At 39.5% G+C, this 26578-nt stretch overlaps 5 protein-coding genes across 5 annotated transcripts in view; 3 read left to right on the plus strand and 2 right to left on the minus strand.

The window, feature by feature from the left end:
- LOC146638704 (bifunctional heparan sulfate N-deacetylase/N-sulfotransferase 1-like) overlaps positions 1-4586 on the plus strand; it is a 49123-nt gene extending 44537 nt beyond the window's left edge. Inside the window, exons 11-15 of the mRNA XM_085362248.1 lie at positions 247-421; positions 541-711; positions 1882-1991; positions 2533-2635; positions 2722-4586. Of these exons, the coding sequence (XP_085218374.1) occupies positions 247-421; positions 541-711; positions 1882-1991; positions 2533-2635; positions 2722-2841 (679 nt within the window). The 3' untranslated portion in view covers positions 2842-4586. The remainder of the gene's footprint in view (positions 1-246; positions 422-540; positions 712-1881; positions 1992-2532; positions 2636-2721) is intronic.
- A 2785-nt stretch (positions 4587-7371) lies between these two features.
- On the plus strand, positions 7372-12218 carry cd74a (CD74 molecule, major histocompatibility complex, class II invariant chain a). The gene is made up of 9 exons (XM_085362260.1): positions 7372-7572; positions 9246-9415; positions 9872-9966; positions 10104-10160; positions 10249-10332; positions 10439-10517; positions 10865-11065; positions 11163-11225; positions 11337-12218. Exons 1-9 carry the CDS (start codon positions 7484-7486, stop codon positions 11351-11353), a joined length of 855 nt encoding a protein of 284 aa, XP_085218386.1. The 5' UTR covers positions 7372-7483; the 3' UTR covers positions 11354-12218.
- A 3392-nt stretch (positions 12219-15610) lies between these two features.
- LOC146638706 (uncharacterized) lies at positions 15611-22853 on the plus strand. Its single transcript, XM_085370693.1, has 13 exons — positions 15611-15739; positions 15823-15897; positions 15984-16066; positions 16170-16280; positions 16507-16635; positions 19193-19332; positions 19417-19774; positions 19880-20006; positions 20088-20212; positions 20894-21013; positions 21183-21350; positions 22543-22693; positions 22777-22853. Exons 7-13 carry the CDS (start codon positions 19709-19711, stop codon positions 22851-22853), a joined length of 834 nt encoding a protein of 277 aa, XP_085226819.1. The 5' UTR covers positions 15611-15739; positions 15823-15897; positions 15984-16066; positions 16170-16280; positions 16507-16635; positions 19193-19332; positions 19417-19708.
- Positions 22854-23272: 419 nt separating this feature from the next.
- Positions 23273-24524, minus strand: LOC146638707 (putative UDP-sugar transporter protein SLC35A4). Its single transcript, XM_085362271.1, has one exon. The coding sequence runs from the start codon at positions 24294-24296 to the stop codon at positions 23319-23321; it is 978 nt and encodes a 325-aa protein (XP_085218397.1). The 5' UTR covers positions 24297-24524; the 3' UTR covers positions 23273-23318.
- Positions 24525-26469, minus strand: LOC146638708 (SLC35A4 upstream open reading frame protein-like). The gene is made up of 3 exons (XM_085362283.1): positions 26444-26469; positions 26003-26101; positions 24525-25012 (listed from the first exon to the last, which is right to left on the minus strand). Exons 1-3 carry the CDS (start codon positions 26456-26458, stop codon positions 24815-24817), a joined length of 312 nt encoding a protein of 103 aa, XP_085218409.1. The 5' UTR covers positions 26459-26469; the 3' UTR covers positions 24525-24814.
- Between the last annotated feature and the right edge of the window lie 109 nt (positions 26470-26578).

Genomic DNA, 26578 nt, shown 5'->3' on the forward strand with positions numbered 1-26578 from the left:
ACACAAAATTTACTTGGCAGGCTGGAAATTTCTATGAGTGGGCTGCCCAAATATTAACATTGTATAACACTATAGAGTGTTAGATGGTTTTTTTGTACTCGGGGTGCCAAGCTGTTGTGCATGGTCAATCACCCACACAGTGAACAGAGAAATAATCCTTATCTGCAGGTTGCAAATTGGACCAGATCAACTCTGGCTGCTTGTAATTTTTTTGCTGTGTTTTTGTGTGTTTTTTTAATGCATTAGGTATATGGAATACTTCCCTCTGCCTTCCAATACTAGCTCAGACTACTACTTTGAGAAGAGTGCTAACTACTTTGACTCTGAGGTGGCAGCTCAGAGGGCTGCAGCTCTCCTACCCAAAGCCAAGATCATCACCATCCTCATCAGCCCAGCAGACAGAGCTTACTCGTGGTACCAGGTTGGTGACCTGCTACTCCACTAATCTCCAAACTTTTGAATAAACGCTGCTGTATTATAGTTAGAGAATTATTTCATCCCAATTAAAATACTCTCTTCACCTTTTGTGTCTGTATGCAGCACCAAAGAGCCCACGATGACCCAGTGGCATTGAAATATTCTTTCCACGACGTCATCACTGCAGGGCGTGATGCTCCTGTCAAACTACGGGTCCTCCAGAATCGCTGTCTGGTGCCAGGCTGGTATGCCATCCATCTGGAGCGCTGGCTTAATTTCTACCACTCCAGCCAGGTACCGAGGGGAGGATGCTTTGTTTAGTGGGGGGGGAAATGTGCAGATGCACCCAAAGTCATTATAACAAACTAAAACAATGCTAGATGTGAAAAAACTTTACCACTACTATGAAAAAATAAAGATAACTACCTGAAAAGGTTTTGTGGACTTTGAACACTAACAAAAATAAAATAAGAATACAGAAGAATTGAATATTTCTGTCCTTCTATTATTTATTAATTTGGCAAAACTTTAAACTAAAACAAGCAAACACACTTAAACTAAACTGAAATAAAATCAAAGAATAAAAATGCTAAACTAATTACAAAGTATACAACTAATTTAATAGTTGAATTTAAATGAATTTAACACTCAGGTTGTATAAATGTAGGTATGGTAAATCACTTGTGGTAAGGGTGGCTTGTTCTCTCTTTGGTATTCCTCATAGTCAGTGTTTCAAATGCGGGTGACCTTGAAGAAAGAGAGCTGCTCTTTGGGGACACTCAACAGCAAAGTGAACACTTGTTGCTCAAAATCTCTAAGCTGCACAATGAGTCGGGATTAACTGTGAGCGTCATTACTGAACAAGAACGTCCATAAGAGTCAGCTCTGGTGGATTCTGGCTAACAGATCATTATATTCAGACTTGCAGGTCTAAAATATGATCATTTATAATAAATAATACTTCTAAAGCTTGACTAATATATTGGCCAATATGTTAGTCCTATTGAGAAATTAGAATTTAAAAAATAAAGAAGTGGCTGGAGGATCTCTCTTCAACCATGTTTATAGTGTTCGTGTTCATAGTTTGCTCACTAGAGGGAACTACACAACTTTCCTGTCCGTGACACGTTTCCACACGCCAAACAACCAGCTGGTCCAAGCAGAGTTGGGCAGATCGTAAAGCACAATTTCATGTGAAGTTTAAATAAGATATGTTTTTTATTTCATTGCCATATTATCCTAGTAAAGACTCATAATTAACTACGCATATCAAACTTTATGGAAATCTGTTTATGCGTCATATGAAAGGAAATATCGGCCGATAAACCTGATTCTTAAATGAGCAAATAAACTGGTATCAGTCTTAAAACTCCTTTATCAGCTCTGCTCATTATTAATTTGAGAGTGTCTTATAGCTTTCTGCATACCCAACTATCCTCTTCCTGTTCACATACTGTTTCCCAGGTGTTAGTTTTGGATGGACAGATGCTGAAAACCGAGCCTGCTTCAGTCATGGACAAAATCCAGAAGTTTCTTGGCCTCACTAACATTATCAACTATCACAAGATCTTAGCGTAAGTATCTTCATCCCAGCATGTTGCTTTCAGCTGCCAAGTTTACAAATGAACTTGCAGCTGCATTAATAGCTTTCCTGCCTTCAAATGTAAATACAAAGATGGGATTTGAGTCATTAGCTTATTAAAAAACCTTAGCTATCAACAGCTCCTGCTAGTAAAGAATTAAGACATTTAAAAAATCATTACATTAAAAAAAATCTAAATCACTTGGCTTTTAAAAATGTGTTTGTCTCATGGTTAATTTGAAGGTTTGTCAGCTCAAAAAAAGATTTCTCCCACCCTCCTAAAATACATGCTGAAAGTTCTAAGTGTGAACATCACACTTCTTTAAGTTGCTTATTGGAATGGGATTATTTGTGGAGCCGTCAAACATGCTCATATGTCCACGCGCTAGAAAACAGCACGTGGACATATGAGCAAAGAAAATATGACGGAAACACAGTAACTGGGGGGAGATTTTAGATTTTCAATATTAGAATTGAAATTCTAAATAGTCGTTTCTTATTTCTCAGTGTATTCTTGTGTTTTTTACGTCCAGGTTCGACCCTAAAAAAGGTTTTTGGTGTCAGCTGCTGGAGGGGGGGAAGACAAAGTGTTTAGGAAAGAGTAAAGGACGCAGGTACCCTGATATGGACCCTGAGGTAGGAAGAATTATCACATTATAGTATGATCTTTTTTTAATTGCTATATTTTAGTTTAATATTTGCTCTATTTTTGCATTCTCCAGTCCCAGGCGTTCCTCAGGGAGTACTATAGGGATCATAACATTGAGCTGTCTAAGCTGCTCTACAGGATGGGACAGCCTCTACCAAGCTGGCTCCGAGAAGAGCTGGTCCACACCAGGTAGCAGCACCACAGGGGAAAACCACACCTCCTCATACTGAACCACTAATATTCCCTGCTGGGGCTCACTGGCCTCATGGCCTGAAATGTTGAAGATCCCAATTTGTTTTGACTGAGATTTGAGGATGAGACATCCGCATACAACTCAAGACTCAACTGTGATCTTCCTAAATAGGGCAACAGTGGGCAAACCAGGAACATGGAAGCCTTAACGGTGTGCACTGAAGAAGAGACCGGGGAAGACTCAAGAGGACGCACACGAGGAATTGTCGGTGTTTGATAATCACATGGCCGTTCTCCTCAATCAAACTTATCATCACTTGAACTTCTTCCTGGAAATCAGAGGAAGGGAATAAAGTCTGAAATTTCAGTTGTGGGACACAGGTGATGGAGAGCATCACCTGTGTCCCCGCCAATGAATTTTCACGTAAGGAGCACATTAAAGCAGGCTTAATGGATGATATCCCGATCGCCTGAGAGACATTGGTTCCAAATGCCTTTGATGCACGTGTTTGTATGAAGGGAGAATGGGACGTCTGAAGTCTTGACTTAGGCTGCATGTTGTAGCCTTATTTGATAGGCCTTGGTAGAATCTAGTTATCACGTTACAAGTGCCAGGACAAGAATCTTCCTTAAACTATTACCACATGGACTTTTCATGGCTCTTTTTTTTAAAGTGTTTTTTTTCCTTTACTTTGATTTTAACGTCTCTGTAATGCGGATGGCAATGCATTGCTGTAGAATGTACCAAAATTAAACACTTTAGCGCCATTGGTTTCATATGGGCCAGATGTACAGTACAGTTGCGTACACTGTTTTCAGCTTAGCATGCTCTGTAGCCAGTTTTACAACCATTTGATTGGCTACAGCAGGAACATAGGACGGGTGATGAAAGCACATTGTTTGAAGATAAAAGGTTACTGGAAAGCACACTCACGAAATTGTTCCTACTACAATCTGTGAAGAAGAAGATCATAAGCTAGCTACTGTATGTTAACGCCACACTCTGGTCCCACAAGATTCAGAAGATTGTGCATCTCAAAATCTGGTGTCAGCATTGTTGTTGTTTTTTGTTTGTTTGTTTTGTTTTGTTTTTTAATCACAGCTGTTTATGTTTTCTTATGTTCTGTTTCATGTCACTCAATAGAAAAGGTTTCGTTTGGGAGATTAAAAGCTGACTCTGCTTATTTAAAAACAGAACAAACACTTAAAGTCACCCGGCAAACCAACAGTTCGCCCAGAGAGACCGCTCAGACATTTTGGTTGTCGGTCAAGGTGTTACCACTGCAACTAGATGTCAAACGTAGGTAACAAAAAGCTGCTCTTCTTGCAATAGTTTTGTACGATGTTCTGATGTTATAACAATGCACATGACGGTGACTTTATAATGTAAATAATGCGAAAACCCTCTGTAGACCTAAATTATTGAATGTGTTTGGGTTTACACTCTCCATCAGCCCATTGTGTGAAATGTCAGTGCTCTACTGAGGGGGAGTGTGGAAATTTTTATTTTATTTTATTTTTCTCCTCACTGTGCAGAGGTGTGTCGCTGAGATTCTTTCCTCTCATGTCCTCTCACTGCCAACTGTTGTACAAAGGTACTGAGTCTCTCCATATAAAGTATTAAATGATAACACATAACAGCAACGATGGTACTAATCTCCTGGACTGTATGATAAAGATTTGTAATTGTTGTCAATAATTTTTACAGTGTAACTAATATTGTCGGTGCTTTTTAATTTGCAAATAAAACACCACTGTATTTTTCAGTAGTTGGATCTTTTTTCCTCTCCTTTCTCTGCTGTTTGGCTTCCAGCTGTTTTTGTTTGTTTGTTTTACATAAACAGCTCTTTCATTTAATAAAGTCATGCAAAAGCCTACCTCATGCTATGATTATATAAGAATATGGAAACAAGATTAAACAGTGGCGGATCTAGAAAACTCTACATTTGGGTGGGGGCAAGAGGTCTAGGCAGGGTGGCACATACCTCTTCAGTGAAGGTTGTGAAAATCCCTTATCAGAATCAGAATACTTTATTGATCCCTGGGGGAAATTATTTATATGAATATGTCAACAAAATATCCACAAAACACTTTAAATTATTAAGTGCATGATCTCTTCTAAGAAAACAAAGACAATTAGGTTGAGAAAATTAGTTGGGGACAGAAAATTGGGGTGGGGGGAGCACGGATCTACAGCATTGGGTCAGTTGCCCCCCTTTGCCTCCCTGTAGATCCACCCCTGAGATTAGAAGATGAGCCTAGTGTCAAAATGCTCACAGAGTCTTGTGAAAAGGGAAGTTTCTTCCAGGGTTGGATGCAGTCCTGTGAAGTCCATCCATAGGAATTAAGGAGTGTAAGCAACTTTGTGTTGCTGCTAGCTAAAAGCTAATTGCTTGAAAACAGTCTGATCACCTCTAGAACAGCAGTTTTGGTGGTTTGATGGTTTTATAGCATTCGTTTGTGTCTTGTAACACAATACTACAAATTTCCCAGGTGTGAAAGTCCCGTCAAAGACACCCTAAAGGTCAGTCAGTACAATGCTCAGATACTGCACACAACAAAAGGCCAACAGCTACATGTCAGACTCTTCAGGCCTCTGTTAGCATGTTAAATGTTCATGACGGTATAATTGGAAAAAGACTGAACAAGTATGGCTTGTTTAAGGTTTTGCCAGCCAAAAGCCTCTTCTCTCTAAAATGAACATGTCACCACAGCTTAAGTTTGGAAAGTTGAACAAACCACAAGATTGTTTTGAACGGTCTTGTCTGTCTAAAGGACAAAGTAGAAATGTTTCACCAGAGTCACATTTGGTGAAAAGCAAACGTAGCATATTAGCACAAACACCTCATAGCAGCTGTCAAGCATAGTTGGCAAGAGGATTTGGGCTTGGTTTGGAGCCACAATACCTGGTCACCTACAGTTACTGAGTCAACCATAAACTCCTCTGTATACTGAAGTATTCCAGTCAAATGAGAGGCCATCTGTCCGGCAGCTAAAGCTCGGACAAAACTAGGTCATGCAACATCGCAGTGATCCCAAGCACAGCAGCAAATCTACAACAGAATGGCAAAAAAGAAATGTCCTAATCAAAGTTCAGATCTCAATCTGATTGAATTGCTGGGGTGGGACCTCAAGAGAGCTGTGCATAAACTAACACCTGCAAACATCAACGGATGGTTAGTGCTACCAAAGGTGGCCTGTACTCTGTACTTTCTTTTTTGCATTACTATAAAAGGACACCTTTCTGATGCTGGCTTGTTTTAACTAGCCACTCACTTCCACTCTACTTCCACTCCACTAACTCTTTCTTAACCAAAATGTACATTTGAAAGTATTTTTTTCCAGTGAATTATAAAGACTTGAGTATTAAATTGTGACACGAAGTGCATGCAGTTTTTAACAGAGCGTAAATATGTTTTTCAGCCCTGAAAATATCATTATGGGTATAAGAAGCCTAAAAATATTTTGGTTATAATTAGTTGGCTTAAAGACCTCCTAATTTTGACCCAGCCTTATAAGCACCAAGGTCATGTGACTGTAAAAATGTTAACGTGTGGTAGTAAATTTTGCAGTCCTAAATAAGTCCTTAAATATATTACAGTCCACAGGTGGGAGTTTGTATGAACTATTATTTTAGGGGTAGCTGTAAATTAAAAGCATTCAACGTGATGATGACCATTATGCAGAGATTTCTAGAAGCTTCCCAGTCTCCTGGTTTGGATTGAAAAACAAACTGTTTTTCTTTTTGTTTCACTTTATGGAGACGTGAAGCAGACAAACCAAATCCCTTGATAGCACATTCAGCACTAACTTTTATTAAGTAAAAACTTTTACTTACTTACATAAGTCTTTTACTCTAAAGTCCACCAGATTTACAAGTAATTCATATTTCTTCTTTTCGTTTCCTCATTGGGGAAAACACCTTAAAGTGTACAAAGAAGTCTCATCTTATTCCTAAAAAGGCCAACATAAAAAGTAGACAAATGTACTCACCACATTTCCCTTAACATTGTTGTAATTGTAATGTCGAAAACTTTGTTTTAAAAGAACACTGCATATTACTATGATTTGATTCACTGTTTCTTTATTCTTTAAGCTATAATAGTAATATTAGCCTTTATTTGTAATTATGGGAATATTATTATATTATTTTCAATTATATAACATGTACTTTATCTACTAATACAACTACCTAAATGTCATAATGTGCAGTATTTAGTAATGAAACCTAAAGTATGTATTTTCACTGATGTAGTAATTCAGTCATCTAATAAACTACTGTAGTATTATTACTAGCAGCATTATCTATATTTACAAATAATTAATGTTTACTTGCTAGAATTAGCAGAGGCAACTGAAAATACTATACTATCAAACAATAATGGTAAATTCTAGATCTTAAACCGTCGCTTATGTCGCTGCTGTCTGCCTCTGTCAACAGATGATGCTATTAAATCAGCCAATCAGAGTGGCGCTAGTGATCCGTCCCACAACTTCTTGTTCTTTTTTTTTTTTAAATAGAGAGGCTTTCTGTGGAACCCGTCTGGTTTTCTTTTCCTCATTTTGTAGGCAATTTATGCTCTAGACGTGTTGCTCTTTGTTCAGTTTGTTGCTTGAAGGAACGGAAAGAACTCCTAACACAGATGGCCCACTCTCCAGACGATGCACCCCTGGCCAGGGGAAACCTGGCAGACAGTGAGGAGACGCTTCTTCCCCTTGCAGCACCAAGAGGGTGAGAAGAGTGTACTTTATCCATAGCAGCTGTTTGTGCTGTATCTTTAAAAATTATTATTATTTTCAATAAAGTGCACCTTTTTAAATTGGCTCACACAGATAGAGCAGAATAAATTAAAAAAAACTGAAGTTTTTCACCAAAGGTTAGTTGCTTACATGCAGCAGTATCACATTTCCTTTAATTTCATTTAGCAATAGCAAAGATACATTTTATGACATTTAACTTTGAAGGTAGGCCTATCTGTTTCAGATTTGCACTTATTCCTTTTTAGTTAAAAGAGCAGTAAAATTATTTCGTTTTTATCTTTTATAATTATATATTATAATATTATTTATGTATGTATTCATGTTTACAACAAATAATGCTTTTAAAACATTTCGTTTTACTTCTTAATTTCACTGAACCGCACTTCCCCTTTCAGCCAGGACAAGGCGTCTGCCTAGTAACTGGTGACGCAGCAGTTGTTATTGGCTAATAGAGAAAAGAAAATGCCTTTTTTTGGGAACAATTCAAGTTAGAAATAAATACAGTCTACAAGAATTACAACTTAATAATCGATTAGAATCTGATTTATGAATAAACGTTTTGTGTGGACTGTTGATTGGAAATAATAGATAAACAAACTTTATATTTTCCTTTACGACACAGATTATATTGGCGGTATACATGAATTTATGATAAACAAATAAAAAAATAAATTGCATCGAACAGACTAATGTCGCAATTTAAAAAGCGGATATGTAAACATATGACTTTCTGACTTTCACTATTAATGTTTTCCAGCAATAATGAAAAAGTAACATTGTCCTTATACGTTTGCATTTGAGAAAAATCATTTTACACCTATCTACCTTTGTTTAATTTGCAAGTTGAACTTGAATCATAGTTGAATATGACTTCCTGCTGAAGCCAGAAGAATGTATCTGCCTAGTAACTAGTGATACTCACATTCTATTGGCTGAAATAAAAGAAGGAGCAGTAATTAGATCTGAGATCACTCTTTTTTATCTAATCTAATTTTTTTTTTTTAATTATATATTTTCCAGATTTGCTGCTCTTTACATGATGGAAAATAATTGTTTTTTTATGGTTTACTGATTTGATTCCCAGACAGCTGGATCGCAGCTGTGTGTTGTATCTCTCCTCCCCAACATATCCTACCCATTTTCAACTCCTGCCCCCCACACTGAAAAACCAAACAAATATCTTTAAAGATTCAAATTAAAAAAAGGAACAAAAGAAAATAAATTTTAAAGGAAATTCAAAGGCAAACAAAGGAGAGACAAAGGCCAATCCCCCCCTCCCCCTCCTTGTTTTCTTCACAGATTTGTCCCTTCCTTTACATCACGTAATGTGCGGTAAATTAACATTTTACACACTAATCATGATCATTTTTCATCATCTACAGGTTTGACTAAAGGAAACTGTGGCTTTCCTTTTTTTTGTTATTGTGTTTTTGTGTGTGGACTGTCCAAAATCCAAATGACTCACCCAGGCCTTAAAAATGTCACACACTTATAGAAATCCCCTCACGTCACTTTCGAACCAAGAATTTTTTTATTGGAATCCCATGTTTTGTTTTACCGTTTTTTATGTCCTTCATTTCTTCCACCAAACCTCCTGATTTACCTCCAACCTTTTAGTGACACATACTTTTCTATTTCTCACAGAGGCTCCAACAGTCGTGCCTTGAAAATTGCGGGTCTGACAACCTTGGCTTGCCTGCTGGTGGCCAGCCAGGTCTTCACTGCCTACACGGTGTTTAGCCAAAAGCAGCAGATCCACACTCTACAGAAGAACTCGGACAGAATTAACAAACAGCTGACCCGCTCATCTCACGGTAAAGTCGAGCGCTAAAACCTTAATGGCCACACAGAGCCCTAAGGGGATGTGTCATTTTGAGTAGTTTTAATTAGACAGGCGGACGCGGGCTGGAACGCTGAGGAGGGAAGTGAGAGTTTACTTTACAGAAGCTGAGTTTGAAGGTGGATGGAGAAATGGAAAGTTTATTGTGACTCATGGGGAGAAAAAGGTTAACTGTGTGATATTTTTATGTTAATAGCATTAAAACAAGATTTCAAACAGAGGCGTCTCGAGAGATACTGTTAAACAAAGAAACAAAAACACATTCCTTTTTTAATTCTCTATTTATTATGTAGTCCAACTTTTCAATTTGTTTCTGCTGAGCATTAATAATTTAGACATAAAAAGAGCTACTTTTTCTTGTACTTGCATTTATTTAAGTTTTTTGTTGTTGTCGCTGATTTTTTTTCTTCTTTTTAATTTTTTTTTTCAGCTGTGGCTCCAGTGAGGATGGCCATGCCCATGAACAGCCTGCCCCTCCTCATGGACTTCACCGAGGACTCCACAGCACCCAAGACCCCCTTGACTGTAAGTGCACACCATCTTCTGGGAAAAAGTTCATATTTGTGTGCAGCTGGGATTCATTTAAGGCTTCAAATTAATTGCTAATGCTTGGATTTAAAAGTTGAATAATTAATTTCAACTTGAATGCTCCCTTCCTCCAGAAACTGCAGAACACTGCCATTGTCAGTGTGGAGAAACAGCTGATGGATCTCATGCAGGTAGGTTGCAAACACTGTCTAGCCTCACATTCCTTACCTGCGTGTTGATGTGTTGCTGACGGTAAGCTCTCGAACGTGCTCTGAACAGGACTCCGAGCTGCCTCAGTTCAACGAGACCTTCCTGGCCAACCTGCAAACCCTGAAGCAGCAGATGAACGATAGCGAGTGGAAGGTGAAGCGTCACACGCAGTGATCACATTGCTAACGTAGCTAAAATAGAAATGAAAAATGGCGACTGTCCTTTTAGCCATGCTTATCTAACACTTTCTGTATTGTAGAGCTTTGAGACCTGGATGCGCTACTGGCTTATCTTCAACATGGCCCAGCAGCAGCCTGCAACCCCCACACCTCAGTCAGGTTAGCTCAACTTTTCTTTCCTTCACTTTTAAGTGTTTTATTACCCAAATAGTTGCTATAACAGCAAATACAGATTTTCCTGTTTTACTAGTATGCACTAGTTTGGCATTTAAGTCATTTTTTTTAGAGATTTATATATATAAAAAGAAAGAAATACAAAATGTTGAAAAATTATTGGATGTTGTTCATGCGTGTTTCATGTTTGTGAGCTGTGCTAAGCTATCTGAGATCTGTATTCCCATTAAACTCTCAACAAAATGTCTTTTTTTTACAGTCTTTATTAACGACTTTTTAATTTTTAACTGGTAAATAAAACCAAAATGAATGTCTGAATATTCTCCGCTCAGCCACTACCATCAAGACCAAATGCCAGGTGGAGGCAGCACCCGGACCCAGCAAGATTGGTTCATACAAGCCCCAGTGTGACGAGCAGGGCCGCTACAAGCCAATGCAGTGCTGGCACGCCACCGGCTACTGCTGGTGTGTGGATAGCGAGGGCCATCCCATCGAGGGAACCACCATGCGTGGCCGTCCCGAGTGCCAGAGAGGTAGAGGACACGGATTAAAGGATCTTTTCTTACATGTGTAGTTTTGGTGAGGCTGTTGTGAATGACACCAGATGGGTTTTTTTCCTGTTAACTTTAGCTGCATTTCCTCGTCGCATGATGGTTGCACCCAGGCTGATGCAGAAGACATACGACATGGATGGTGAGCGCTTCAGATTAGTTTCTTTGTTTTTGATGATTTTTCATTTGTGAGATTTTTCACTGGCATCATCATCATGATCACTTTGTTTGCTGTTTTCATCTCTTTTTCCAGATGAAAAACAAAAGTGAAGCAAATCTTGAAGAAAGATTTCATCCAGCAATCTCTGCAAATGACAGACGTCATGCCGCACTTCAATTATTAACGCTTCTATCCCTGATGAGCTCGTTTTGCGTGGAATCTCGTGATTTTAACCATTTTTTTGTGGCTGCTTGAAATCGGATCAATAGAGGCCTGTTACACCTTAGTGCATTTAATTTTGAAAAAAAAATTGCCTTTACGTCAGATTTGTTTTGGGGTATATTTGTATAATCTACAATAAGTACATTAAACTATGTGAGTGTTTAATATGTTTGGTTCTGATGAATGCTTAAAGGGTAGGTTTACCGCATCTCCTTCTCTTAAACTCAATGCAGGAAAATGGAAGCTTGGTTGTGATGCTCTGAACATTGAAAAATTGCATTTATTAATGTAAACCAGCCTAATTTCTTCCCGTGCTGGTCTGATAATCCAAACCTCACAGAGGGCAGTTTAAATAGGTTCTAATATTTTGCTAGAAAGTAGTGTCAGGAAAAAAACCCAAAGCAACTAGGAACAATCTGGAAAGAGATGTTGCTATTTTACATATAAATAAATGAATAATTTGCATTTCCAACTAGAAATCTAGCTAGTATAAATCTACATACCATAAATACATACCATAAACTGTGGGCTAACCTATCCTTCACAGGATGTGAATATGATAAAGTTACTCTTTTATGACATGTTTGTTTTAATAAGGTTGATGAATAAAGTTTTCCTATTAACACCACTTGCATTACATCTTTCACATTATCTACAGTTAAGAGAAATCATTGCTTAAGCTGTAATCAAAATAAGGTCTGAATAAACTTTAACCTGATTAGATGCAGTGACGCTGCTCACTCAGTCCTGGATTTTGTGGCATTTTTTAAAAATTAGACACTTTGACACTCAATACATTTGCCGTTAAAGAACCTGAAATGTGCATGAGTGCACCGACTCATCCTTTTAGTTCTTTTAGAAATTGAGTTCTCTCACATTTTCTTAAAAAAAAAGAGTGCCCCCATCTTTTTTTAAGCACCACTCTCACTATCAGTCATCAAATTAACACGATCTAACAGGCAAAGGTGAAAACCACGGTGCTCGCTTCTGTCCCTTCTGTTTTGACAGTTACCCAAGATCATGTTAAGGGTGCAAATTTGCCCACTTGAGGCTCGCATATCTGGGACGACGGGTGCAAAAGTGTGAATTTATTTTCTTCGTCATTAGTGGTGAAGATGTACAAAACATTAGGTTTTTTCTCAGTGAGTCCTCTTTAAAAAAAAAAAAAAAAAAGATGTGAAGAAAAGGAAAATAACTGATGGATTAAGCCAGTTGCACATACCTGCTCCAACTTGGTGAACAGCTCACACAAAAAATACTCATCCATGTCTAAACTGGCTGGACATGAAAACACATAAGATCCACGTTTAGCTACAGATTTGTTCTCCCATATCCATCCATCCACTATCTTAACCACTGGCTGGAGCCTGTCCCAGCTGGCATGCAGTGAGACGCAGGATATACCCGGACACGGCGCCAGTCTATTACAGAGATATTCTTCTGGCAACCAAAAGGTCTCAAGCTGTAAAAAGTGGATGTTAAGAGTTTATAACTCTGCTTGGCTTCACTGTACGACAAGGAAACCCTTAAAAAATATGAATAAAAAACAAAAATGTGTACTTAAAGAACCATTTCAAACTGTCAAATAAAGCAAACACGTATTATAATGAAATTTTATGTGGATTCTCTGAGATTAAAGTTTCTCTTAGTTCCAGTTCCTTTTTTAATATTAACAGGAATTCTTTTCCTTTATTAAAACATTTTTTGTTGTATTTGAAGCCGTAAATTTAAACGCTGAAACCATGACATATTATCTTCTCTAGATCTGATACTTTTTATCTTCTGCTGACTCACTGAGTCATCCGTTTCATTTGAGGCTTATTACCACTTTAAGAGCAGCCACTTCAGTTTGCTTTTTAAGCAAGGATAAGATTTGCTTTAAGTTTAGTCGTGAAACCCACAAAGTGTATTTATTACCAGGCTTTTCAGCTTTGCGCAAACTGGAGCAGAATGATATTCTTTATGCCAGCAGTAGCCCCATTAGTGGGATGCCATCATCTTCCTGGATAACACAGACAAGTGTGTAGTGGAGGACTTGCCTGAGAACTTGTATGCGACACACCAGCAGCCCAGCGGGAGACTCTGATAATGAATTTGTGTCTTGAAGCATGTGAAGCCGAGCAGCGGGATGCAACATCACACTTGATTTTTGACACTATTTATTTTTGCCCACATTTACAGCATCCATCTTTGTTGGGTTCTACTTTCAACTTTTATAAAGGGTCTAATTAGAGGTTTCATAATAATAATAATCTATAACAAAAAGTTTCAGGGCTGTGAGGAAGTCTTTTGAATCCATCCAGAGTAGAGGAGAAGTCTATTGACAACTTATTAACTATTTATTAAAAGAGTTTGTGGATCTTTTTTGCTCTCCCAATTGAGTCTTAAATTATTAAGTGAACGTCTTTGGGAGGAAGCCAGAATACCTGGAAGAAACCCTCAAAGGCACGGGGAAACTCATGGTCTGGACTCCCAGATGGAGTCCAGACCAGGAGCCTTCTTGCTATTGTCAGGGCTCTGTGTGCAGGCAGGTGGAAATGTGGATCCAAATGCAGGACTCCGAGACGAAATGTAACTAAAACCACAGCTTTTATTGCTGGCATGAAACAAAAACCAAACCAAACCAACCCAACCATGAAACCAAGCAGGAACACACAGGCAGGGTCTGAGGGTACGACACAACACTGAGCACAGGAAAACACAGGGCTAATATACACAGGGTGGTAATCAGGAAATGGCCAACAGGAGGGAGACACAGCTGGGAGAGATCAGGGTTAACGAGACGGGGGGAACCAAGCTGCACACACTAACATAAGACAAGACTTTCACAATAAAACAGGAAACATGAATTACTAAACAAGCACGCAGACTTTACACTGAGAGACAGACAGACAGAGAATGACACATGGAACCTGAACTAAACTAAACGTGAGATATAACCGAGAACAAATCCTTAAGCACGGATAAACAGAAACAAGAAACTAATAATAATCATCATCACTACGAGAAAAAGAAAACAATCCATGAAGCAGAATTAAACCGAAATATAATAAACTCAAAATACTGGGTCCAATGGATATTATATATATGGCCAATTTTTCAAATAAATAATGGCTATCACCCTTATGTTTCCTACAAGGTTAAGTCAGTAAAACACAAGCAGCATGTTCTTGCAATTAATAATTAACCATGGTATAACCATTGTATAGCCATTATTTAACTTACAACCCTTGTATAAAGTGTGCCTTCTCATAAAAAGGGCAATAGAAGACAAATGAGTTTTTAATTATACTGTCACAGCTGTTGTATTTCTCTAGTGTGTACAAACTGTATATGTGATCATGGAGCGAGTCTTCATAAATCCTATTTTATTTTTCCCTGCCTAAAAAGATAGTACTGCTGATCAGTGACCCCATTTCTGACCGCTCTGTCCGTCTTGGTAACAGAACCCTGCTCACTTTCACCAGTGGAAGTAGCCTCTGGATCATTAATAATTCATCCATCTGAAATGAAATCCAGGTGCGCCAGTGGCTGTCAGACGCAGGATGGCCACTGTTAACATGGATGCACCTGTGAGTATTCATATTCTACACAGTATATAAATAGCATCTTTTTAAAGCAGGGGTATATTTACATCAGAATAATGCAGAATTTAAAGGCACTCTTGTTGGAGTCTCTGTCATTGATCTTTAATGTTTTAGGGAGCTGACGCAGTGAGAGTGGGAGTTGTACTTACAACAAAACCAGGTAAGGCTGGGACAGTGACAGTATACCTGTATATTTGCTATACTGTCACTGGAGAATGACTGTAACTCGGTTTTGAATGCACAGAGAGTAAAGAATCTGTTGTTATTGATGAAGAAGGACATAGTGTTTACTACAAATCATCAAATAATGAGGTAAGTCATTTGACTTCACACACATGCTTCAGAAAGTATCTGTTAATTTGCTTTCAAGCTTGCTTACATTCTTTCAAACAGGCAGCCAAGGCCTTCTCTTTCGACCAAGTTGTGACTGTTGACAGCATAAAGGTACAAAACAGCTCCTGACCTCTTATTTTAACCTTTTTCTGCTCCACTGCACATATTTTCACTACCTGATATTTTGATGGCTGGAAACTGAAAGACTTGAGTGTAAATCTGCAGAGTTTTCACCCTGAGCTCCTGCAGCCTCTCACCGAGTACATGTCCAGTGGGTGTAACGCAGCACTGCTGATATGTGGAGCCTCCACAGAGACGACGAGAGCTCTTATTGACAGCAGTGTCATCAGACAGGTGGAGCTCTAAACAAAACTGCATTTAATATTTGCAGATTTTATGTGTTTATATTTTCAATCATACCCTTGATTTGCTTGTAGGTCGTGGCTAACCTGTTCAGCTGTATGGAGTCAAGAGTGAAAGGCGAGTTATTCATCTCTGTGTCATCCCTTCAGGTTTGTCCTTGTATTCAGTAGCAGAGCCCCAAAGGATAATAGATGCAATAAAACACATGATGACAGCTAATGTTTTTCAATGTCAGTTTTATCCAGACGGCAGTGCAGTGGATCTCTTGAGCCTCAACAGACAGACTCTACAACCTGTAACACATCCAGCGCTTGGAAGGTGTGTCACAATTTTGCATTTTAATGATAAACAAAGACCTCATATAAAACATATACACACTGAAGCTGTATTATATATGCTCATGCCTGCTTTTCTCTCTCAGTCTCATAGGAGGATTATGTGAGGTGTGTGTGCGTTCAGCTGAAGACGCTTATAACCTGTACGAAACATGCAGGGAAACACTGAAGGCGAACACAGGCTCCATTTCCAGCCGGTAGGTCATACAAAGCACAACTTTTATGAACTCTAATCCATTTACAAAATCACTTTGGATCCATTCATTAAATTGGTTAATTGCAATAAATCCAAGTGCCTGAGCGATAAAAAATTTACTTCTGGCTTTTATGATTGAGTTGTTCTGCACGGTGTCAGTCAGCTTGCCCTTTTTTTCATAAATTTCCATATGAACTTGTCAAATGTTTATGCTGTGTTTCTCTCAGATGTAGCTCCCTGTTCATGGTGACTGTTGAGTGGAAACTCCATCCAGAGGAGGTGGAGTCAGATGTCTGCCGCAGCAGATTTCAGCTGTTCAGCCTGGCAGGAGGAGCCAGTAGGACTGACCTCAGAGGGTCAGTGACATAGCCAGTGAGATCTCTATTACATGGGCAAGTGGAACTTGAAATGATCTACCACAAACTGATAAAGCATTATTCTGATTGTGGTCATCATCTGGAGGGAGATGTGCTATATTTATTTATTTATTTTACCTCTGGCTGTAGGCATAGATTATAGGAGATAAGTAGTATATATTGCTATTCCTGAACAAAATCCTCTTGTAGGAACAACTGCTTTTCTTGATGGATTCTTGTAGTTGAGGAATGTACCTCTTGTGACTTTCTGAGTAGGTGTTTTTGTAATAGAGTGATGTTGGGGCCAAATCTACACCAGTCAAAAGTGATTCTATATCTGTCCTATAAACAACTTTAAGGTAGCCAAAGTGTATCATCTGCCCCCCGTCTCACACTATCCCTTGGATTGTAATCTTATCTAAGGTCTTCCTCTTTCCCTCCCATCTGGGAGCTCAATGTTCAACATCCTTTGTCCAATTTATGCAGAATCCCTCCTCTGCACATATTGAAACCCTCTCAGCCTTGCCTCATTAACTTTGTCTCCAAACCACTCAACCTGAGCTGTCCCTCTGATGTTCTCATTTCTAATCCTGTCCGTTCTGGTCACTTCTATTGAAAATCTGAGACTCTCCACCTCTGCTTCCTGTCTTTTTTATGTCAGTGTCAGCACCTCCAAACCATACATCACAGCAGGTCTCATTACCATCTTGTAAACCTTCCCTTTCACTTCTTTACCACCCCTGAACCTTGTCTCCGCTCACTCCACTTGCCTCTTCTTCACCTCTTTGGATGGTTGAAACAAACCAAGTTTTTTTTTTTTTTTTAACTCATCTGCTTTCACCACCTCTGCTCCTTACAGCTTCACCTTTCCACCGGTGTCCCTCTTATTCACACACATGTATTCTGTCTTGCTTCTAACCCTACCTCATCCAGCGTGCTCTCTACTCTCACTAAAGACCACAATGTTGCCTACAAACACTATAGTCCAAGGACACTCCTGCCTGACCTCATCTGTCAGCCTGTCCATCATCATTGCAAACAAAAATCTATATGACACTAATGTTATTTCACTCAGCAAACCAGCTTCAGATCTTCATCTCTACAAGAAAACATATCCAACTCAACAGGGAGTGAATTTGACTCAGAGCCTACAGGTAGATGCTGGGGTGGGGGATGGCCTTTTGAAATATGTTCAGTAACAATGGAAGGAAGTAGCGGCATAGCTTTTGGGGAAAGCAGTGTTCACAGGCAGGCAGTGAAAGAATGAGCAGGGAACTGACAGCTTATACCAGCATGATTAAAAGGGTGTTGGGTATGTGAGGGGAGTATGCCAATGCGAGTGCCGCAGTACACTAGAGTGATTGCCTGAAATATCTTGCAGCCTTCACCTCATTAGTAAAACCTGTACTTTTCTGGCTGCGATGAGTCAAAAATGTCTGCAGTTATATGGTCCTGTTAATTAGGTCAGATCAACAGGGAGGACAGCATTTGCCTCAGAAATGTAATTTTTTGATATCAGTTCTCTTTATGAGTAGAAGCTTTATTCAAGCTAAAAATTATTAATTCTACATTTTACAGCATGGTTTCTTATGTCGGTGTGCTAGAGCATGAACACAACACAAACCGCCTTTTCAATCTCAGCAGGTCATTTGGAATTGGCTTTTAGCATGGCTGCTCTCTCCCTTAGAGGTAAGGTGCAGAGTTCAGTCATTTGGGAGGGGCTCAGAGTAGAGCCGCTACTCCTCCACATCAAAGAGAGCTGGCTGAGGTTAGTCAGGTATCTGACTAAGAGGCCTCCTGGATGCCTCCCAGGTGAGATGCTTCAGGCATGTCCTACCAGGGGAAGGCCCCGGGGCAGACCAGGACATGCCAGAGAGATGATGTCTCTCTGTTGGCTCAGTGTTCTTTCAGATAAGCTGGGGAGAGGGAGGTGTGGGCTTCTCTGCTAAGTCTTCTCCCCCTGCAACATGAAGATGGGTGGATGGTGTACTTAGTTTTTCAGATACTTCCTTTGCATTTTGCCTTAGTTTTTTGATAAAATAATAATAATACGATGTAATTTGTCATGTGTTGTAATTCAGCTCAAGTTGTTTTTACCTCATTTTAAAAGACCTGTAAAGGCCTAGATATCTTTATGTATTGATTTTATACCCAGATTAATTTCTGATATGATATTATATGCTATTACTATATTATATTATGTCCTGATATCTTAGAGACAGGGTGAAGAGCTCCGAGTAGAGCTGCTAATCCTTCATATCAAAAAGAGCCAGCTAAGGTTGTTTAGGTTTCTGACTAGGATCCCTTCTGAATGAGGTGTTTCAGGCATGTCCTACCAGGAGAAGACCCAGATCCAGGCCCATTATGTGTCTCAGCTGGCTTGGGAATGTATTGGTGTTCCCCTGAAGGAAGTGGAGGAAGTGGATGGGGAGAGGGAGGTCTGGGCATCTTTGGGACCTGAACCCAGATTAACGGCAAAAAAAATATATATATATATATAAATAACTGGATGGTTGGATAGCATATCCACTTTGTGATATTTGATATATATTTTCAGAGTGAACCCACTGCTGAAGGTCCTGGACCAAATCCCAAATCCTGCTGCTAATATCAGTGTGAGCCTCCTGCCTCATTTGCTTAATGATGCCTTAAAAGGAAATAGCAGGACTGTCCTCATTTACTGCATTAACCCTCAAGGTACTGAGCTACACCACATCAACATACAAAGAAATAAATATGCATGTGTGATTTACAAAACAAAAATAACCCTCCTTCTTTCAGGTCTTCTAGATAACGAGACACCTTCTGCTTTAAATCTGGCCCAGAAAGTGAGAGGTTTTGCAACTAAGCCCACCACTGGTTGCTGGAGTCCAAGGGCAACTGAGCAAAAGATTCGTGACAGCATCACTGATCTAAGAAGCGTGATAATGTCACAGGGGGACAGTGAAGTTCACAGCATCTACGAGCTGGCCGAGCTCACGCAAAACCTGCAGGTAATTCATAAAATCAGCCTCATGGAAAATAATGCTTCCCAAATAATGAGTTTGAGTCTGTGCTGTGATCACCACAACAGATGGTGAAAAATCAATCATGGGAGAAGAGACGGGAAGAATCAGAAAAGATAAAAGTCAAAATAAAGGTTTATATCCGAATTATTACATTTATTCACAAGTGTAGCAAAAACTAGAACACAAAGTGTCTTCAACACAATAAAATGAGCTCCATGTTTTATATTACTTGGCAGACTTGCAAGACCTCAAATAGCAATCTGCTGTTTTCTGGAGATCATCACCCCAACAGCAGGCAGGGTACAGATACAATGAAATGTCTACAGGACCAGCTGAGGCAGGAAATGGAAGAACATATTACAGGTAAAATACTCAGATTCAAAAGTCACGGTTCCATATGGCTAACCACAGCCGGCGTATTCTGTTTGTTTCTCATATTCCCAGAAGGTAAAGAGAATGCAGAAAAGGTCCAGGAGAGAGTAGCGAGAATCCAGCAGCTGAAGGAGGCTCTCAGGGAGGAGACACTCAAGAGTGGAGCTGCTACTGGGAATTCCCCTGCCTGTCAACAAGTAAAGCACATCATCTGGCATTACAAACTCTAATTTATTACAGATCATTTAGAAAATACTCAGACCCCTTCACTACTTGAATACCCTATGATGTAGATGGGGAATATAGTCCCACATATGCTGCAGTGAAGCATATGCATAGCACGATTCTGCCACTGAAATGCTTTTCCTTGGGGATGAGATGAGCAGTGTTACTCTTTTTTTTGAAACATCTGAACTTAGTCCTTTCAGTGAGCTCCAAGCAAGTAGGTGTTTGTCTTTTATGCACGACCAGCTTCCATCTAGCCTCTCTATAGGCATGATGTTGGAGTAATGCTGACCTTCAGCTCACTTCGGTTGAAACACCAACTCATCAAAGTTTTAAGCTTCCACTTCAATTTGGCTCCTGGTAACAGTTGAAATGTTGGAAGATGTTCAACACTCCTGCCCTGATCGACGCAAGTCTACAGCGAATTTCTTGGACTTCTAGGTTTTAACCTGACGTCCAGATTTGGTTTTCCGACAACATGTTAAAATGTGCAAGAACAAAAGGGGTTTGGGCATTTTCCAAAACCATGCATGTGGTTGGATAATGCAGTAACAAGGCTGAATCAATAATCTTTTCACCATCTAAAAATTATTTATGTGCACAAGAGTGGGCAGCCCACACAACGGCATTTGTTTTGCCAATTTAATGATTAGTCTCAGTTGGAATACAACAAAGCAGAGGAACGGAGGAGGCAACTTAAGGAGGATCATGGGAGATTAATTCAGCAGGAGGTGGAGAAGATGGAGAGAGACTTGGCACAGGAAAACCTACCGGTGAGATAATGAGATACACTAACACTATTCTGTTTGTGATCCATCTTAACTGAGGTTGCTGAGTCAGTTTGAATTAATGCAAGGCTGGATTTATGGCAGGCAGTGGAATTCACTGTATAATTATGTTATTTTCTTGAATAATTTTATGGTTTGTGCATTCCTGTATTAGAAAGAAGGTCCTCAGAGGGACTTGCTGGTACTGACCAGAGAGAGACAGGTCCTAGTACTGCAGATAGAGGCCTTGCGTGCCGAGGCCCAGCAAGCTGAAAAAGACCTACAGGATCAATATGACAGACACCGAGCAGAGCTGCACTGTCTCAGGGAGGAGAGCCTGCAGGTGGGAGAAATAACCATGATTCAAATAACAGGACTTATTCACATTTAATCAGTTTGTTACTTTCAGCAAACTCATGTCTGCCTGAACTGCCTCTGAAATTAAAAACACCAAAGTTACATTTCTATCTTCATAAGGACGATCAGAATTTGTGACTCAGTCTTGGAAATCAATACCATGTGTAAATTTTTAGCTGTCATCAATTCGTCTGGATTTCCAGATTATTTAAGAGAGGTCGTAGCTATGCATGTAAATATTGTTCTTCTCGATAACTACAATTGCGTAAAACACAAGCTGACATTTAACTCTTTGATTTAAAAATGTGCAACAAGTTTTATAGTAGCTGAGCTATCAAATACAAGATTTCCCTTTAGCTCAAAAGACAGTATCTATATCCTAGCGCCTGTTAGCTAACTTTTGATGAAAGGTGGGGGATACACTCAGGACAGGCAGCCAGGTCATCACAGGGCATGACAACACATAGTGATGACAAGTTATTGTAAACATGCGTATGAACTTGCCTGTAAATGTTTTATGGAAAGTTAATCAAATTAACAGCAATTAAATTTACTGTATAACTTTATTAAAAATATGTATCTTTGTATGGTTGATTACTATATTCCTGTATCCGTTAGGATTTATGTACAGTAAACATCACATATTTATATTTGGAAGCACTGCCATAGACCGTAATGCTCTGATGATGGATAATGCAGCGCTGACACATCCCCCACGAGTGATGATATTTGCTGATTCAGCTGTATGAGGAGGGAGGAGTCACGTATATAAAGTTCATATTTTGCATCTTTTCCTGCTCTTAGTACTTCAGACTTACATTAAAATTATTAAGCATTTCGCCTAGTGTTGCTGTGTGTTGCTATAAACATGGCAATTAAGAATGCAAGCGAGACAGACCATCGTGACATTTAAAAGAGTAGGTTATTCCTACAGAGAAATCCACAGAAAGAAAGCCACACATACTCAGAAGATGAGTTTTTGAAGTTAACAGCTTGTAAGGCAGCTTACAAGACCACAGTTTGATATTGATCATAGTAAGCAAATACCAGTTTTGACTTTAAAGAGAAGACTATGCTCTATATAAAATGACTTTGTTAGCTGCTTCATAAAAATACTTGTATAAAGCTTTACTAAATGATATCCTTTCTACATTGCCCCCCTGCTGTTATCTCCCTAGGTGTTCAGAGTGTTTCGTCAGGTAGGCGAAGAGCAGAGAAAGATTTCAGAGGGCAGATACAGAAGTGTGCTGCTGGAAGCGGTGCAGGATGCCATCTACTTGTCTGCACAGAACCAGCAGCTGCAGGCAGAGAATAAGCAACTCCGTAAATGTCAGTTTGAAATTATGTAACCTTTGCTAGATGTGTGGTTGTATAACTAAATGCTTAAAAAAATGTTTTTTTTATTTAAACAGCAGCAGCAGAACTGAAGGATATGCTAGCTGCACAAGGTGATCCCATGGCTGATCCCCCGTCAACACTGAATGTGTGACTTGAATGTCTTTACGCAGCAGTGTGCGGACTGTAAATCATGAGAAATAAATGTCAAATAAAAAAACTATTTTTTGACAGTTTATTGGTTATTAAAACACTGCATAACACTTTATCTCTGATGTTGTTCTTGGCAGAGAAGGTGATAAAAAATGAAAAAAAAAAAAAAAAAAAATAGCAGCAGTCATCGGAAATAATTCACTCCATATAACATTTGTTTACTGTCTGATCTGAATTTACTGCAGTGTAACACAATCGGAAAGTCAAATTAGGCAACATGACTTAACAGGTATGAGCAATATGGTCACAAACACGTGTTGAATCCAAATTAAAAAAAAGAAGAGTTTCAAGTTTCAGATGGAAGATAAGGCATTAAAAAACCCTAAAAAACAAAAGTTTAGGTAGCCTCCACTGAGAGCTTTTGTGGGGTCAAACTGTGCTGGTGGTTCTTTTATTAAAGACTGCACTATCTGTAGTAAAGGTAAGCTGCCAATCCAATCATAGCAACAGGTACTGGGAATAAAGCAGTCAGCTGCAAACCTAAGGTGGACCAAGACAACAGAGCATTAACCAGCATGGAGCAGGAAATGACAAACAGTCTGGTGATCCCACTGCCATGTTTGAGAACCACAGACATCAGGAGTCCATTTGCTGCTTGTCCTGCAATGATAACCCAAACCATCCACGAGTAGCCTTCCAGAAAGCCTTTGTCACTTGCCGCAGAGGAAAAAGATGACAGTCCATTGATTACCACACCAAATATATAGAGGTAGAGGTTCTGTAGGCTCAGGGGAAGCTGCTGGCTCTTCAGTATCCCCTCTGTGTAAACTGCTGCCAGCCCTGAAACACAGCAGTACACCAGCACAAGGAAAAGCCCCCAGGCTGTGATATGAAGCCTTTCAACTTCCTCAGCTTCACCCTTTTCAGGTTCCTCCAAATCCAGGTTACTGTAACTGTGGAACACGCCTGCAAACATGAGGAGCCCCAGGCCTAACCACTGAGCAGGCCGGAAGCTCTTGCCCAAACAGAGGGAGTAAAGCAGGGCAGTGGAGGCAATTTTAAGATTTGACAGTACCTGGAATGAACTTGGGTCCATGTAGGCCTGCATCAGAACAACCAGGTTGTTGTTGAGGGCGTAAAGTATAGCAGGGACTGCATAGGGTGCCACGAAGGCAAGGCGTGGAAAAGCACACAAGTTTGATGTACCACCAGTGAGAACAAGAGTCATCAGAGAGATGAGCAGTTTAGCTAACTCAATCATTACAACACACGAGGAAGGGTTAAAAGGGACTTTACCATCTACCTTAGTGAGAGTGATGAGTGGTGCATGAGAACCATAGATGAGAACCATAAGCCCCAGGAGAAACCCCCACCTAATTCTTTTCACCAACTGCCTCTTAATCCTTGCTGGGGGACTGGGCCCCACATTATCAATCACAATCATAATCGATGACACACAATAAATACTTATTTTCCAACAATCTGAACCTCAAGCTTTGCTAAAGTGCATCAACCCCCCCACTTAAGGTTACTTTGAAATGACAAGCAGCAAATTACAGCCATTTAAATGGTAATTGCACAATAGATAGATATTTCTCTATGTAGCATGTTTTAGCTGAACAATAAAGATGTAGGAAATATTTTCAATTGTTTTTATATGACTACTTCAAAATCTGACAGGTGTAAACAGCTGGACCAAAACTAAGACAGGTCATGAAATATAAAGGCTCAAGGTCAGGGTTAACATTGGACAGATGCAAGTGGAACAGTAGCATGTAACTTCCCTCACAACAAAAATGCAAGAAAAAAAAGAAGAAGCAAGAATTCAGTCCCCAGTAAAATTTGAGTTAAATGTTTACATTCATAATTCAGTCTACGCAAAAGTCCTGATCTATCACGAGCCGGGAACTCCAAGAGTAGTACTTCTGTAAAGTCACTGGAAAGACAAACAGTCATCCCAGATTACTTTGGTCCTTTCTTCAAGTTGTTCATGTACTCCTTAAAGGTCCTTTCAATGTTGGGCACTTGATAATTCTGCGCTGCATACATGCCAGTGACTGTTCCCAGCAGTACTCCCAGGAAGGCAGATGAACGTAGTCTGGCCACCACATAACCGGCCAAAAAGCCTTTCAAAAATGGCGATCCCAACACTGAACCACCCTACAAGGCAAAACAATATACACAAATGAAGATATTTCATTAAGGGTAAATATATATTCTGCATAGACCACAATCACAATTTAGCTTCCGTTAGTCTGAATGAGTGACCAGTATTCACTTTTATTCATCAGTCGTAATACAACTGCTAACGGAAATGCTTTACATTTACAATGATATACACTCTCCGGTCACTTTATTAGGTATACCCACTCAACTGCTCATGAACACAAATATCCAGTCAGCCAGTCACATGGCAGCAACTCAGTGCATTTAGCCATATAGACGTCGTGAAGACAAGACGCTGAAGTTCAAACAAAGCATCAGGGTAAGGAAGAAAGGTGATTTTAAGTGACTTTGAATGTGGCATGATTGTTGGTGCTAGGTGAGCTTGTCTTGGAGATTAAGTATCGGAATTTCAGAAGCGGGACCACGCCTCTATACACGCTCCTTTCGGTTCTCACCTATTTAGGTTTCCCCAGTCCGACAAGCTGTTTGTTCTCAAAATTATTGTCAGTTTTGTTTTCGGTATTTTGAACTATACTTATCTGTTGTGTCTCTGATGAAAATGTGGGGAATGGATGACTTATTACAGACAAAATCTACCTACAGGTAGACAAAGTATCTCAAACCTGATGTCACAAAGCTCAAATCATGTCAAACTGGTTTCTTGAAAGCCACAATGAGTTCATGCCACTTAAATGTCAGCTGATCTCAATGGAATAGAGCACCTTTGGGACGTGGTGTGACATTTGATCAACAAATCTGATGCTTACATGTCAAGATGGGGGGAGAAAAAAAGCTGTCAGTAATGTTTCCAGTAGCTTGTTTAATCTGTGCCATAAAGAATGGAGACAGAAAAGATCCAACTCGGTAATAGCATCATATACCTTATAAAGTGGCCACCGACTGTATATTCCTACAGCAAGATTAGACAAGGAGAACGTGCTTCAAGGTACTGACCACTTATCTGGGACACTTGTAATAACTTACCTGGGGAATTCCTGCAGATACTTCGTGCTCTACTCGCCTCTGGATCTCATCCAGCTGATTTTTGAGCTGTGTTAGATCTCTTAACTGTTTCAGAGGATCCTGTAATAAAAGCAGTTAATCAAATTCCCATTAGAAATGATATGATAGTTCGAAATTAATCTACCCGAGGACAGGTGTCAGCCTAAACTTGTCTCCAGCGGTTTTACGAAGAGCACATTTGTTTTTTTCCAACAAACTCCACACTTCTGTCGAAGTTATCACAGCTACAAGCGGTAATACTAAAGCCGAACAATTTCATGTAAAAGTGATCCCTACCCTGTTAAAATAAACGCCAAAATAAACGCTGTTAACAGAAAAATATATTTTATTGTTCTAGCAATCGCTAACATACGATTAAGCGCACAACATAAACATTTTAAGCCTGACCACACTCTCACTAACCTTGTCATCCGCCATTTTTGCTCGGTGCGTTAATCGGCATTCGGCTCATAAGTCTGTGCTGCAGCTGTTTGTCCGCTCGATTGGTATAGCCTGGAAATCAATGCTTTGCAATACGTTAGTTATACAAATGGAAAT

The sequence above is a fragment of the Diplotaxodon limnothrissa genome, linkage group LG2 (genome assembly GCF_057381915.1).
Source record: "Diplotaxodon limnothrissa isolate DT_005_m linkage group LG2, D_limnothrissa_male_GT1.1, whole genome shotgun sequence".
Taxonomy (NCBI): domain Eukaryota; kingdom Metazoa; phylum Chordata; class Actinopteri; order Cichliformes; family Cichlidae; genus Diplotaxodon; species Diplotaxodon limnothrissa.

Coding starts and splice junctions, on each gene's coding strand:
- LOC146638708 (XM_085362283.1), bottom strand. Junction 25,013..26,002: donor TATCTGCAGGAATTCCCCAG/GTAAGTTATTAC, acceptor TTTGCCTTGTAG/GGTGGTTCAGTGTTGGGATC.
- LOC146638706 (XM_085370693.1), top strand. CDS start 19,709: ATGGTGAAAAATCAATCATGGGAGAAGAGACGGGAAGAATCAGAAAAG. Junction 19,775..19,879: donor AGATAAAAGTCAAAATAAAG/GTTTATATCCGA, acceptor ATTACTTGGCAG/ACTTGCAAGACCTCAAATAG. Junction 20,007..20,087: donor AATGGAAGAACATATTACAG/GTAAAATACTCA, acceptor TCATATTCCCAG/AAGGTAAAGAGAATGCAGAA.
- LOC146638707 (XM_085362271.1), bottom strand. CDS start 24,296: ATGATTGTGATTGATAATGTGGGGCCCAGTCCCCCAGCAAGGATTAAG.
- cd74a (XM_085362260.1), top strand. CDS start 7,484: ATGGCCCACTCTCCAGACGATGCACCCCTGGCCAGGGGAAACCTGGCA. Junction 7,573..9,245: donor CCCCTTGCAGCACCAAGAGG/GTGAGAAGAGTG, acceptor TATTTCTCACAG/AGGCTCCAACAGTCGTGCCT. Junction 10,161..10,248: donor AGCTGATGGATCTCATGCAG/GTAGGTTGCAAA, acceptor TGCTCTGAACAG/GACTCCGAGCTGCCTCAGTT.